This window comes from Canis aureus, chromosome 12 (assembly GCF_053574225.1).
Source record: "Canis aureus isolate CA01 chromosome 12, VMU_Caureus_v.1.0, whole genome shotgun sequence".
Classification (NCBI taxonomy): domain Eukaryota; kingdom Metazoa; phylum Chordata; class Mammalia; order Carnivora; family Canidae; genus Canis; species Canis aureus.
This window is the reverse complement of record NC_135622.1, coordinates 12,576,498-12,591,165: the sequence shown is the minus strand read 5'-3', so window position 1 is coordinate 12,591,165 and position 14,668 is coordinate 12,576,498. Positions and strand designations below refer to the sequence as shown.

General features: G+C 36.5%; 1 protein-coding gene across 2 annotated transcripts in view; it reads right to left on the bottom strand.

Annotated features, from left to right (window-relative positions):
• TRIM33 (tripartite motif containing 33) overlaps window positions 1–14,668 on the bottom strand; it is a 116,246-nt gene that overhangs the window by 11,225 nt on the left and 90,353 nt on the right. For both annotated transcript variants that reach the window (XM_077842786.1, XM_077842788.1), the window contains exons 11-15: window positions 13,562–13,762; window positions 6,894–7,026; window positions 5,043–5,106; window positions 2,238–2,397; window positions 836–1,185 (exon numbers count right to left, since the gene is read on the bottom strand). In XM_077842786.1, the coding sequence (XP_077698912.1) occupies window positions 836–1,185; window positions 2,238–2,397; window positions 5,043–5,106; window positions 6,894–7,026; window positions 13,562–13,762 (908 nt within the window). The remainder of the gene's footprint in view (window positions 1–835; window positions 1,186–2,237; window positions 2,398–5,042; window positions 5,107–6,893; window positions 7,027–13,561; window positions 13,763–14,668) is intronic.

The following is a 14,668-nucleotide window of genomic DNA, read 5'->3' as shown; positions in this document are numbered from 1 at the left end:
CTTTTCTAATTATTCAAAAGGTTGAATTATTCAAAAAGGGTAGCATTTATTCAACTAAAATCACTGCTTCTCAGGAATCTGAGAGGAAATGTGAATGTTTTATCTATAGGCAAATAAAAGCTGGACTTTCCCAAGAACATCATTTACTGTCACTTAAAAGGAAATTTTGGGGTAAGAATTTAGGAAGGGGAAAAACAGTCTCTGAAATGCATCAGAGATAAAATGGCATGGATACAACTTGATAAATAAGAAATGTGCACACAGTGCTACAGGCTAGCACTACCAATTAACTGCTTCCAGTGGTCAAGAAGTGGTAACTAAAAAACTCAAGATGTTGAAGGTGTTTTTACAAAACACTTTTTTCCTTTAAAATGCCTTTTGAGAGTTTTCAAACATTAGAAAAGTAAGTTGTGGTAAGATCCAAAAGAGTTGTCTCCAACTGAATAGAATTCTTAAATGAAATTTCTGTAGACCCTATTAAGATTGATTGCAAAAGATAAAAAAATTCAGCATCAATAGGAAATCAACTAATCTCTCCAACATCCCAGACCTCTGCCTCTCATAATTTAGAGTTTTATCTACTTTGCTTACACTAAATATAAACCGAAGGCCAGGAAATAGTCTATTTTTTATCATTCATGTATTACTTAGATCTTGGACATTTTACCATTCAGCTATTAGTTTCTCTAGAAAATAATATCAAAGGAGTAATAGGGTCCCTGTCTGATAGAAATACTATGCATTGGTTAGGATTTTATGGGTTGTTGTTGTTGTTGTTGTTTTTGTAGCTTATAAAAATAAAGAAGAACAAAAAAATCAATTATTTCACCAGTACCTTGGAAAGCTAAGAAGTGTTGGAACATGACAAGTTAGATGAAAGACCTTTGGACATTTTTCACAGCACAAGAGATCCCCTCCATTTTGGCAGACAGCACACCAGTCTTCATTTGGGTCATCATCTTTGCTACTGCCATCTCCTCCAATCCTTGACGACCTGTGTACAAGGCTTCGAATCGGGGACTTTCCATTAACAAGGCTGCTGAGCCCTGACTGTTTGCAGCTTTCATTTGTATCTGCAGGTTCAGTTTTCACATGGTTTTCCAGGCTTGCTAATGCATCCAACTCACTCTCTAGGTGCAGGTTGGTTGAGAGAGGTGGTGTCAAGCTACTCTCAGGACTGCTCAACTAAAATAAAACAAGGACAAATTCTTGAAGAATCATTTAATCCTTATTGTATGCAGTGTGAGTGTAACTTAAAAATTATGTCAATATACAAACATATATACTGACAAAATTAATTTGGAAATGACATTAGTGACATAAAGGAATGAAAATAACCCCAAAACTATTAGGCATGTCAATGTATGATCTTATAGAGCACACTAATATTGGTTCAGTTCGATAGTAAGAAAATGTTAAGCACATTGATTGGAAAGTGGGCATAGGGTTATACTTTTCCTACAAAGAAGTGACTATGAGACCCTATTTTTCACACAAGAATCTACTGCATAGCTTTTAAGAAATGCTGTTCTGCCTACTTAACATTTTACTACTCTAAACACAAGGCTAAATCCCTCTGCTTTCTAAATCTACATATACTGTATTACACATGCTAATATTCCAAGTTGAAATGTCTATGTGCCAACCATGTAGAATATGACACCCAAGCCTGGGCAAGAAGAAAAAATCAAGTTCAAGATTTACTGCCAGGGTAGGTAGATGGGGGTGGCCTTCCTTCACCTATATTATAAATTTTATAAAATGTTCAATCTGGAAAACTCTAAAATAGTAATTCATTAGCCAAAGACAATCATCCCATCACAAAACTCTTTGATCATTAAACTTCTTTCATGCCAGCAGCCCTAATTCTGAGTTCACAGGTCCAGGAAAATAGTCAAGGATCTTTTGTGGCTGAGACTCAATGTGATTCCTGAGTTAATTAATAAGGTCGAAACAAAATAGAACCCGATTTAGAATCGTGGCAAAAATACTAACCAATAACAAACTAAATGATCATTTCAAATGACTCCTGAATACAATTAAATCTTTTGTGATAAATTACAGCTGATACTTAGAGGAAAAACTTGAATTACAGAAGGAGATATCTGACTTATACCAGGCATAAATATCCAAAATTAATAAATGTCCATAGAGCCACTATTCAGTCTAATATGCAGAAATGGAAGAATTCATGAAGTGGCCTCCTTAAATCCCTGACAGCCCCAGTGGGAACTTACCATGCAGGCACTTCTCCTGCCATCTTCTGTCTTTTCTTGTTTCACAGCTCCTGAAAAGCTACATATTTCATCTTCAGTTCCAGGTTCTTGCTTGACCTTAACTTGATCAGACTTGAAACTAAGACTTGTCTTCTCAGCAGTTCTTCCTGATGACCCACAGCTAATAAAAACAAAAAATGTCACATATGTTTGACCGTAAAATGTACGTGAAATCAATTATATGAAAAATAATGTTCATTAAAGTAAAAACAAGAAGCAATATATTAACTTTCCAGAAAATAAAGACACTTCATAATGTAGGTAAGAGAAGTATGATAGAAGCTTAGCTTCAAATTCTTTTAAAACATAGATCAAACTTTCAAAAGACCCTGAAAACATATTTTATGGTGTGAGGCATTTATACTAAATCATTTAAGAACTCTAGTAAATAACCATTTTCCCAGACTAGTTAATATAGAATGTCAACAATTGCTTTTCTCTGTAAAAGTAGTTTTGATTCTTCTCTGCCCCCCGCTCCCCACCCCCCACCCCACAAAAGAAGCATTAATAACAGTAGTTCGTGAAGCCTCCTCAAAGGAAATTCTATTTTGGCTTTTGAGAGCAGGAAATTGGAAGAAGAGGGTAACAAGTAATCAACAACTCAAGCCATCCTTATTTGAGTTAACAAAATAATAGGCTAAGAGAACAGGTATATGACTAATTGGTTCTATCTAGACCACAAAGCAAAACCACTGGCAAGAGAAATGAATAACTGGTAAGACTGTACTGCTACTGAGAATGAACACCTTTTTCACTCAATATGTACTTTTCTTCTAAAAGTACTGATTATTTAAAGTATAATTTAAAAGTCATGCAAGTATTTAATAGCACTAGTCTTCAGAATGCACTCATACAACCAAATTTTTAAAAAATGTATGTAGCTTAAATCTTTCTTGCATTGTACTAAATTATTCAAACTAAGGTATATAAATCAGTCAACATTTATTCTATTTTGTTAACACTCCACACACCACCTCCATTTCTTAGCTCTGTCCATCAAAAAGGCAGGAGAAACAATTCAGCAGCAATGAGTGCCCCTAGTGCCCAGAAGACTGTCTCCAAGCACTATTTCCTCACTAACACAATCAGGATTTCTTAAGAGAAATGGTGGGCTCTAGTCCTGAGGCAGGAAATATATAAGACTAACCTGGAACATCATTTTTTAACGGGAAATAAAGGAAGCTTTCAAAGACTCCTAGGTTATACCAAAGGACTAAGGAGCTAAACTGAAAGAGCTCTGACAGGCCAAAGATGAAACAATCAGTAACCCATCAGTAAAAATAACATCTATAATAGTTTATAACATAAAATGTTTAAATATATGAGTTCACAACTGACTGAGCCACCCAGGTGCCCCTAAATATATGAGTTCATAAAGGTAATAATAAAAAAACCTCATTGGTCACTGTTGGAAGGTGCTAGGAACTAACTCATTATTATGAAAAGAGAAATAATCTCTTATGCCTTTCTTATATCCAAATAAATAGTTGATGACAGAAAAGTTTCTCTTTTCAGAAATATTCTAAATTAGTAAACAAAACGAAGAAATAACACAATAATTAAAATATCATTATTTTTCAGGGCACCTGGGTGGCTCCATCGGTTAAGCATCTACCTTTGGCTCTGGTCATGATCTTGGAGTCCTGGGATTGATCCCCACATTGGGCTCCCTGTTCAGGGAGAAGTTTGCATCTCCCTCTCCCTTTGCCCTTCCCCCAACCCCAGGGCATGTGCTGGCTTGCTTGCTCTTACTCTCTGTCTCCCAAATAAATAAAATCCTTAAAAAAATGTTTAATTAAAAAAAAATTGTTTTTCAACCAGTTTAAAAAAAAAAAAAAAGCTAGGCAATTATCAATTAATGGTTGCTATCATGAACAAAAAACCACCAAACATTATGTGTCCCTGATGGAAGCACATGCCACCATCAATGAAATATTCTTCCTATCCCATCTTCCCCCTGATTAAACCTGAATCGGATCAAACCTCATGATCAAAATTATCAATATACAGGGGAAAAAAAAACAGCACATAGTGTATTTAAATGACAAGCTAGGAAAACTCTGTATGAGAAACAATACATTTCTTCAACATATAAACTGATTTTGACCTCAATATATCTGTTGATGGCAATGTATAGAGTTCATTTGAGTTTGATTCAAAGAAACCACTTTTTTTAAAAAGGGATGTATGGCATCAAGTGGATCTCTACTGATGTTAAAGAATTAGTGTTTTGGTTTATACCAAAGTGGTTATACCACTTTTTTTTAGGTGTAATAATGGTTCTGTGGTTAAAATTTTTAAAATTCTTTCAATGAGGGATCCCTGGATGGCTCAGCGAGTTGGAGCCTGCCTTTGGCCCAGGGTGTGATCCTGGAGTCCAGGGATTGAGTCCCGCATCAGGCTCCCTGCATGGAGCCTGCTTCTGCTCTCTCTCTCTCTCTTTCTCTCTCTCTGTGTGTCGCTCATGAATAAATAAAGTCTTTAAAATAAAATAAAATTCTTAAAAATATAAAAAATAAAATTCTTTCAATGATATATACTGAAATAGTCCAAGTAAAATGATAAGACTTGTGAAGTTTGTATCAAAATAATCCAAGCCAGGGGAGAATAATATATAGGAGTATAGAATAAATAAGACTGGCTATAACTTGGTAACTGTTGAAGCTGGGTGCTAAGATAGAAGTTAAATGTAATATTCTACTTTTTTAAATACCTTTTGAAATTTTTCTTAAGGAAAAGAAAACTATTAATAATGTTAACACTCACCTGCCTCGGCTGCCAGTACTAGAGGTACTAGGAGGTCTCACAGGTGTGTGAGAATTGGATAAACCTGGAAAATAATGAAAATATGAGTATAAATGCAGGTAATATTCATAATTCTACCTACTAGTTAAAGAATTAAAGATTACTATAATGCAAGTTAGCAATTCTTGGAAATCAGACTTAGCCTTCATGTCAAATCAGGGATGGCATGTGTAACCCTTGGCAGGGCAGGCATCAACCAGCTTCTGTCAAACTAAGTCCAAATAGGATTCTCAGAATCCTCCTCAGAGAAATACTATCTAATCAATGAAAACTACCAGATCAAGAGAAAGCTATTTGCCATTCCACCCCAAGTCATCTGGTAAATCTCCTATTTAGATTCCTAATAATTATTCTTTCTTTTAAACGTCCTGGAATAACTATATTAAACCTTAAAAATTCTACAACTCAAAAGCCGTATTAATGAAGCATCTCATGAGAAACTCACATTTTTATATTTGAACTATTTTTGCTCTAAAAATAGTGAGGTGGTCTGTTTAACAGAAGTAAAAAATAAGTAACATTTAAGAAGTAACATTTAATTTAAACCAAAAAAATATACTCCATAACCACTTCTGCACTGTCAATCTGTTTGGACTTGCTTTAATCATTCATTCATGGTAAGAGAGTCAATAAAACAACTGGGATTTTGGAAGAGATCTGTATTTCACAGACTTAATTAGTCACAACTTTAATAATTATCAGTGTTTAAAGTTTTTGTTTTAAAACTGCAATTTGAAAATTTACTTTCTTCAACTCTTGTTTTTGAAATTTTTTTTCAATTTTTCATTATCTTACAAGTTTTAAACTCAGTATGAAACCAAAGAACTCTTCAACTGACCATCTATATTATAAAATGTAAGACATGGTAAGCAAATGCATCTATAAATCCAGCAAAGAACAAGAATACAGCTGGGGATTGAGGAGGGGTAATTAACAACTCTGAACAGTAAATACTACAGATATATATTATTTCAGTTAGGTGAAAATTGCCAGCAGTATCTGAAGAAAAATAATTAGAAAAAGCAGTCAGGAAAAAAAAAATGGCCTGATATTATGATGGTTAATTTTATGTGTCAACTTGGTTAGAATATAGCTACCCAGTTGTTTGGCCAAACACCAGTCTAGATGTTGCTATGAAGGTATTTTTAGATGTGATTAACATTTTAATCAGTAGATTCTGCCTAAGCCTACCAACCTCCACAATGTGGGTGGGTCTCATCCAATCAGCTGAAGACCTGAAAAAATTGAGGTCCCCAGAAGAAGGAATTTCAACTCCAGACCCAAGCCTGTAACATCAACTTTGCCCTGAGTCTCCAGCCCGCTGACCTACCCTATGGCTTGCCAGTCCTAACAGTCATTTGAGCCAGTTCGGAAAAACTTCTCTTACTCTACACACATACCTCCTATTGGTTCTGTCTTCCTAGAGAACTCTAATACAGTTGATCCTTAAATAATATGTTTGGGACATTGACCCCCTCAATGGTGCAATCAAAAATGACATACAACCTTTGACTCCCTAAAAATATATCTCCTAAGAGATATTATTATTTATTTATCTTCTATTTATTGACTAGAAGCCATATCGATAACCAATTAACCTATATTTGGTACAGTACATATATTATATACTGCATTCTTATAATAAAGTTAGCTAAAGAAAATGTTATTAAGAAAATGGTAAGGAAGAGAAAATACATTTACATTACTGCACTTATCAAAAAGAATCCACATATTTGTGGATACATGCAGTTCAAACCTGTGTTGTTTGAGGGTCAGCTGTAACAAAAGAAATGCCACCTCTGATGGCTTTACCTGATGATCCTGGAGACAGGGCAGAGGGTCCTGGGGAGGGATTCATGGTGCTTGTAGGCTGTGGGGGTAGGTGACTGCCTGAGATGTATCTACTTAGTAGATTATCTAAACTACTTGAACCAGCATCTTCCAACTAAAGAGAAAGAATGAAATGATAAATTTGCTTTGATTAAAGCTGAGAAGCTATTACTTTCATTAGTATAATTGCTTATGTTCACAGTTTACTAACAGATTATAGTATCAAATTTGGCTTAACTGTTGTTTCTTTAGCCTCTCCTGAGGACCCACCGAGTTTAAAGTTTTTGTGAACAAATCTATAATTTCAGCAAATACCTGAGGTAGCTCAAGACAAAACCCAATAATCCAATAAACCCTTCATGTTCAACTATGAAAATAAAATAGCTCTGACATATACTGACACTTTTGTCTTTTCTCAAAGTTGATGAAGAACCCTACTTATCAACATCCTTGTCCATCTAGTCTTCCTCTATTTCAGCATTCATAATCCTGTCAGAATCATTCACCTGAATAGAAATTTAATCATGTCCGTGTCTAACTTTTTTTTTTAAGATTTTATTTATTTATGTATGAGAGACACAGAGAGAGAGAGGCAGAGACACAGGCAGAGGGAGGGACAGGCTCCATGCAGGGAGCCCACTGTGGGAATAGATCCCGGGACTCCAGGATTATTCCCTGGGCCGAAGGCAGGCGCTAAACCACTGAGCCACCCAGGGATCCCTCATGCCTTTAAACCATGGTTTAAAAAACTTTAAAAAGACTACACTCAGAAAAAAACCCTTAGCCTGGGATATAGGGCCCCTTATTACACAGGGGCAGCCCACAGGAGAATGAGCCCTTTTCTCACTTACAGGCAGGGCAGCAGGTTAAAGCCAGAGGGCCAGACTACCTAAACATCAACTTCCACTCTTAAAACCTCCCAACTATGCTGAAACTGTAATGGTGAAACGATATACATGTAAGAAACAGTAAATACTATATAATTATGAAAATTACCTTAAGAAAAATTTTACACTATTCCAAAAGAAGCAAACTATTCTTAAATAAGTGAAAATCTTGCTTATCGGTCTCCTTGTGCTCATACTTGGCCTTTTAATCTTCTCTCTCATCAGAGGCAAGATTACCTTTTATGCAAATCTACTTCTTATTCAAGACAGAAAACACATACATTTACTTCTTTCCTTTCTTCTCAAAATTGCACTGATTTTCATGGTTATAAAATAGAAAAGGATGTCATCAAAGTAGAAACTTTAAAGAAAATTACAGAAATAAAGCAAGGTAGAATCGGACTGATAGAAAAATGATCAAAATAAACCAGCTCACAACATACCACACACAGGTCAGGGAGGACTCTTCTAAAAATTAAATAGGTCTTTCTCATTAAAGCCCTTAAAAAACCTCCTATCAGAAACATAAAGGGCTAAACGTGGTAACAGGAAGTGGGCTCAAAAGGGGGGCAATGAAGGGCTCTATGAGGAGTTGTGCCTGCCTGGTGATCACAGCTGTTGGCAGAGAGTTCACTTGTAAGCTGTAACTTTAGGAGAATTCCTAGCTGCAACTAGTCAACTGGAGGATTTCTGGAGGGTGAGCTCATAATATGGGCCACAGATGGAAATTGGGACAATGTCACACATGAACACAGAGGAGGGGATGACTCAAAACAGACAGGAAAGTCCCAGATTACCTATAACCTCTACTCCCATTCCTTCTATACTCTCCTACCTGCAATTTATATCTCTGGCCAGATAGGCCTAAGGCTAGAAGACAGGACTGATTAGGAAGAGGCAAACTGGAAGTACATAAAAGGGCCTCCATAATGTCACTACAGCCTCCAACAGGAAATATTAGCTGAAGCATTCTCCCCCAGGTTTCACTAGACCTGGATGAAGAGTCAGCATTAATAAAGTTAGAAGTCTAACTTGAAAAACATTAATTCATTTATTCATGACATCAGTGTTTTTTGAGCATCCTTGAGTAACTACATAGATTATATATTATATAATTTCTATGAATTAAAAGGAAAAAGACAATCCACAGAAGAAATACAAATCATCACTGAAACTAAGAAAAGGCAACCAAGCACACAAATAAACCAAACGTAAATGAAATCAGTAATATCTTTTTACCCAGCAGATTGGTAAAGATGGGGAGGAAAGACTGATTCATTCAGACAGTATTAGGAGCACAGTACAGAAATGGGTATCCCGTAACATTTAAATCTACATATGAGTATCAGAAATACAGTTTTCCCAAAATGTCATAATATCCAATACAGTATCCAGATAAATAGTTGCTAAGTATGTCAAATATGAAAAATTCTTCTAAGAGATTTCATTTATTTATTTGAGACAGAAAGAGCACAAGCAGGGGGGGAGGAGGGAATGGAGGAGGGAGGAGGAGAGGGAGAAGCAGACTCCCTGATGAGCAGAGAGTCCAATCTGGGGTTTGGGAACTTGAGATGGTGACGTGAGCTGAAGGCAGATGCTTAACAATGGAGTCACCCAGTTGCCCTGAAAAATTCTTTATAAAGAATAAATCATTAGAATATTACATCAACTGGGGCGCCTGGGTAGCTCAGTCAGTTAAGCATTCAACTTTTGATTTCAGCTCAAGTTCCTAATCTCGGAGTCCTGAGATTGAGCCCCATGTCTTAGCGTGGAGTTCTGCTTAACATTCTCTCTTTCCCTCTCCCTCACCCTCCTGCACTCACATGTGCTCTCTCTAAATAAAATCTTAAAAAAAAAAAAAAAAAAAAAGGATCATAGCTATTAATTATAATCAAATCTGAACAGAATCTAGTATTCATTTATGTATTCAAAAAGTATTCAGGTTCATCATGTATCAACTCAAGGTGTAAATTACAAACATGCATTATCACTATGCTGGAGATGGGCAACTGTTCAAAATAAAATTTAATTTAGGTTGAGAGAATTCTATTTAAATCACTTTCTAATCCATACTTGATGGCTATCATAACTACTATTAAGATATATCAACAAAACTCCAAAACTGCCTTTGAATTTACTTCTGACTTACATCACACAGTTAATGCTATCCTGTTTACTTCCTGTGTAGCCTCTGTCAGGTTTATTCTTACTATACCATGAAAAGTATAGGATAGGAGAGAAAGCAAGTGATTCTTAAAGAGAGGATAGGTTTCTTTCCCTTTCTGTTCTTGGTTCATATGGTTAACTATTTCTTACTATATATGTGCTTTCATGGTAACCACCTCTACTTTTAAAAGTAAAGGACAGTAACAAGTGTTGGCAAGAATGTGTAAAAACTGAAATCCTCAAACAATGTTGGTAGGAACATAAAATGCAGCCTCCACTGTGGAAAACAGTTTGGCAGTTCCTCAAAAGCTTACACATACAATACATGACATGGCAATTCCACTCCTGGAAATTTACCACAGAGAACCAATAACCTGTGTTTATGCAAACACTTGTATAATCTGTTCACAGCAGCATTATTCCTAGCAGCTAAAAACTAGAAACCCAAATGTCCATCAACGGATGAACCCATAAACAAACATGCTGTATCCATACAACAGAATACTCAGCCATAAAAAGGAATTAAGTACTGATGCAGGCTACAATATGGATGGACCTGGAAAACACTGCTAAGTGAAAGAAGCCAGACACAGAAGGCCATGTATTATAATCCCACTCATGCAAAATGTCTAGAAGAGGCAAAAACAGAAACAGAAAGTAAATCAGTGGTTTCCAGGGGTGGGAAAGAAGGAAACATGACTGCTTAATGGATAGGGTTTCTTTCGGGGTAATAAAAATGTTCTGGAAATAACGGTAATGGTTCACAATCTTGTGCATATACTAAAAACCAGTGAACTATTCATTTTTAAAAATTGGATTTTCTGGTATGTGTATATTTCAACTTTTAATAGTAGGTGATAAAAAGGAAACTCTTAATATGATGCCAGCTTTTCAAAGATGTGTAGCATCTATACTTCTTCCATCTGATCTCTGTCAGCACCAAAGAGAAGATCAGAGTAGCATGAGAAAATTACACTAAGTAAAATATTAGTATACTTCCTTTTCCTTTTGAAAGTTTTTTAAGACCTGGAACCAAGCCTTATTTATCTTTTTATTCTCAGTCCCCAAGGACTTTAGCATATACTAAGTATTTAGCAAGACCTGAATGATTCTTTTAACACTGTACATGTCTCTTAATACTGTACCTTTCCAGGCCTACAATCCTGAACTACCTCCCTACTATCTCTATGGACAGTGGGGAGAAAACCAGACTTGTAATCAGAAGCCTGAGCTTTGAAATCTAACTTTTCCATGTACTGGGTGACTAGTCACTAACCTTTCTTACTCATCCATAAAATAGGGATAGCACTTATCATAAGATGGTTTTGCATATTAAACTGCTATACAGCCTGTGAAAAGTAGTTTGTAAACTCTAAGCTTATAACTCAGAAATTCTATTTTTTAGGGGCACCTGGATGGCTCAGTCAGGTAGGCATCTGACTCCTGACTGTGGCTTAGGTCATGATCTCAGGGTATTGAATGGAGCCCTGCTTTAGGATCCACGCTTAGCAGGGAGTTTGCTTGAGATTCATTCCCTCTGCCCCTCTTCCTGTTCAAGCGTGCTATCTCTAATAAATAAATAAATCTTAAGAAATTTTATTTTTTATAGATATGTTCCCACATTTCCCATTCTATATGGTCTAGTCCTCTCAGCACCAATACAACTTGAAGTTAAAGAAACATCCTTTAAAACTAACTCTAATAAAACCCATTAAATATATTAAAATATTAAAAGGCAATCAAGGGCCCCAGTGTCTTAGTAATTTCACTGCTCTTTGCTCCTATGGTGACCCTTGATTCTGAGTAACTCATACAATGCATGAGATGATGACTTGGTATATAACTTCAAAGGTTAGAGACACCTGGGTGGCTCAGTGATTGAGCATCTGCCTTTGGCTCAGGTCATAATCCTGGGGTCCTGGGATTGAGTCCTGTATCAGCCTCCCCACAGGGAGCCTGCTTCTGTCTCGGCCTCTCTCTGTGTCTCTCATGAATAAATAAATACTTTAAATTTTTTTTTTAACTTCAAAGGTTATATTTAAATTTATAAATAAAATGCTTTTTGTCAAGTCATTGCCTTGGCTTGATGCAGACATGCAGTGTGCTATGCCCACTCTTGGTGCCTTACTGTTTCCACTCACCCTCAGGATGGCCCACAAGCAGACCTACCAACCTAAACAAGTATTTTGATGAGCACGACAAGTACTGGTATGTCACATTACCCAGAGAATTTTCCAAACAAGTACCCAAAACCTATCTGATGTCTGAAGAGGAGTGGAGAAGACCTGGTGTCCACGAGTCTAGGCTGGGTTCATTACACAATTCATAAGCCAGAATCATGTATTCTTCTCTTAACCACTTCCAAATTATCAACAAAATAAAGTATATCTGGGAATCATTCATTAAACCTGTTTCAAATTTAATGTGTTATATGTATGTAGTATTCAGTGAATACCTGAAAAATGTACAAATCATCCATCCCTAACTGTGCATGAGTTGTATTCTTCACAGCAACAGAGCTCAGTTAAATGCAACTGTAAGTAAGCTGCAATAAGGTGGATTTGTTAAGACTTTTTTTTTTTTTTTAAGTAACCTCTACACCCAATGTGGGGCTTGAACTCACAACCCCAAGATCAAGAGTTGCATGCTCCACCGATGGAGCCAGCCAGGTGTTTAAGACAAAATTTTTTCTAGTCTGTTTTTCCTTTAATATAAATGATTGACTCTATTACTTTTGTATTTAAAAGTTTGTATGTCGCATTTAAAAATTATTTATTTGAGAGAGAGAGAGAGAGAGCACACGCTCAAGTGGACACAGAGAGAAGGGAGAGCAAGACTCCCAAGCAGCCTTCATGCTCAGCAAGGAGCCTGATGCAGGGCCCGATCTCAGAACGATGAGATCATGACCTGAGCTGAAATCAAGAGTTGGATGCTTAACCAACTGAGCCACCCAGGTACCACTCCCCACAAAAATTTTTAATAAAATGCTTTTAATTCAAATGAATTCATGAAATTTCAGAATGCACTGCAAGATTTTTTTTTTCCCAAGAAAATGCTACAGGTGAAAGGAAGAGAAACCTCAGAGGCCTTTAACCTTTTTTATCTTCTACTCTTCATCACTTCCTCTCTCAGTATACACCACCCCCACCAACTGCAACTGCCTGTTATCTAGACCTTCCAACCTCTTTCTCAGTCCAACCTGTTTGCAAAAGGGGTACACCATCCCTTTTGGACCTAACATAAGATGTGACCACATTGTGGTCCTGGGTCTCCTCTCCTCTCTGGATCCAGACTCATAGCAGGAGTGCTTTATCTAATATATAACGCTTGCCCGCTGGCAAGTGGCAGAAAGATTAGCAAATCTGATTATCTTATTACTTTAAAATGTTGAGGTATGCTAGTTTTAGTACACATAACTTTTAAAAATCAAATATTATATTCTACTCTTTGGAAACTTCAAAACACGTTCCTGAAAGGAAAAGGAAAAGGAAAAGGAAAAGGAAAAGGAAAAGGAAAAGGAAAGAGAAAGAGAAAAGAAGACCCTTAACTCTCTAATTAACAGGAGGCTTTAAATCTCTCATCCACTTAAATACAAACCTGTATGGGTGGAATATCTGGCAGTGACGGAAGGTTTTCAGGATTGGTAACTGAGGGAATTAGCTCTATTGCTGTAACAGATGGACTGGTGGGGCCTCGATTTGCATTTGCCATCGTAGCTGTAGTAGGACTGGTTGGATTAATTGTGGTATTGTGCACCGACACAACAGGAAAGGGTCCAGCATGCCCTGGGTTTGAGTGCTGTTAGGAAAAAAAGATGTTATCATTACTTGATCTGCCAAGATATTTTAATATGAACTATACCTTCACAACAATTTTCAGTTTAGGAAGGATACACAACAAGTGTCTGATACTTGTGACTGAGAAACAAAGAAGTAAGCACTACCTTAACAAGAGCCAAGACACAGAAGAAATCTGGGTCCATGAATAGATAAATAGACAAAGAAGATGTGGTATGTATGACTGTGTCTGTCCATGGGTGTGTTTGTATACACAACAGAATATTTTTCAGCCATAAAAAATGAGGCAATTCTATCACTTGCCACAGTATGGATGGACCTTGAAGGCATTATGCTAAGTGAAGTAAGACAGAGAAATATAAATACTGTATGATCTCATTTGTATACGGAATCTTAAAAACAAATTCATATAAAAGGGGTTCAGACTTGTGGTTTCCAGAGGTGGAGGATGGGAGAAGGGGGAACTGAAGGGCAAAAGGGAAAAGGTACAAACTTCCAGTTATAAGATAAAAAGTACTAGGTATGTGATACATATAAAATATGACCACAGTTCTAACACCATATGTGATACACAGGAAAGCTGTTAAGAAAGTAAAACCTAAAGAAGATGTGGTATTTACACACACACACACACACACACACACACACACACACACACACAATGGAATATCAGCTATCAGAAAGAATGAAATCTTCCCATTTGTAATGATATACAAAGAGCCAGAGTGTATTATCCTAAGCAAAATAAGTCAGTCAGAAAAAGACAGATACCATATGATTTCACTCATATGTGGAATTTAAGAAACAAAACAGAAGAACACATGGGAGGGGAGAAAAAAAAGAAAAAAAGAGAGAGGGAAACAAACCATGAGACTCTTAAAGGTACAAATTGAGGGTTAATAAAGCA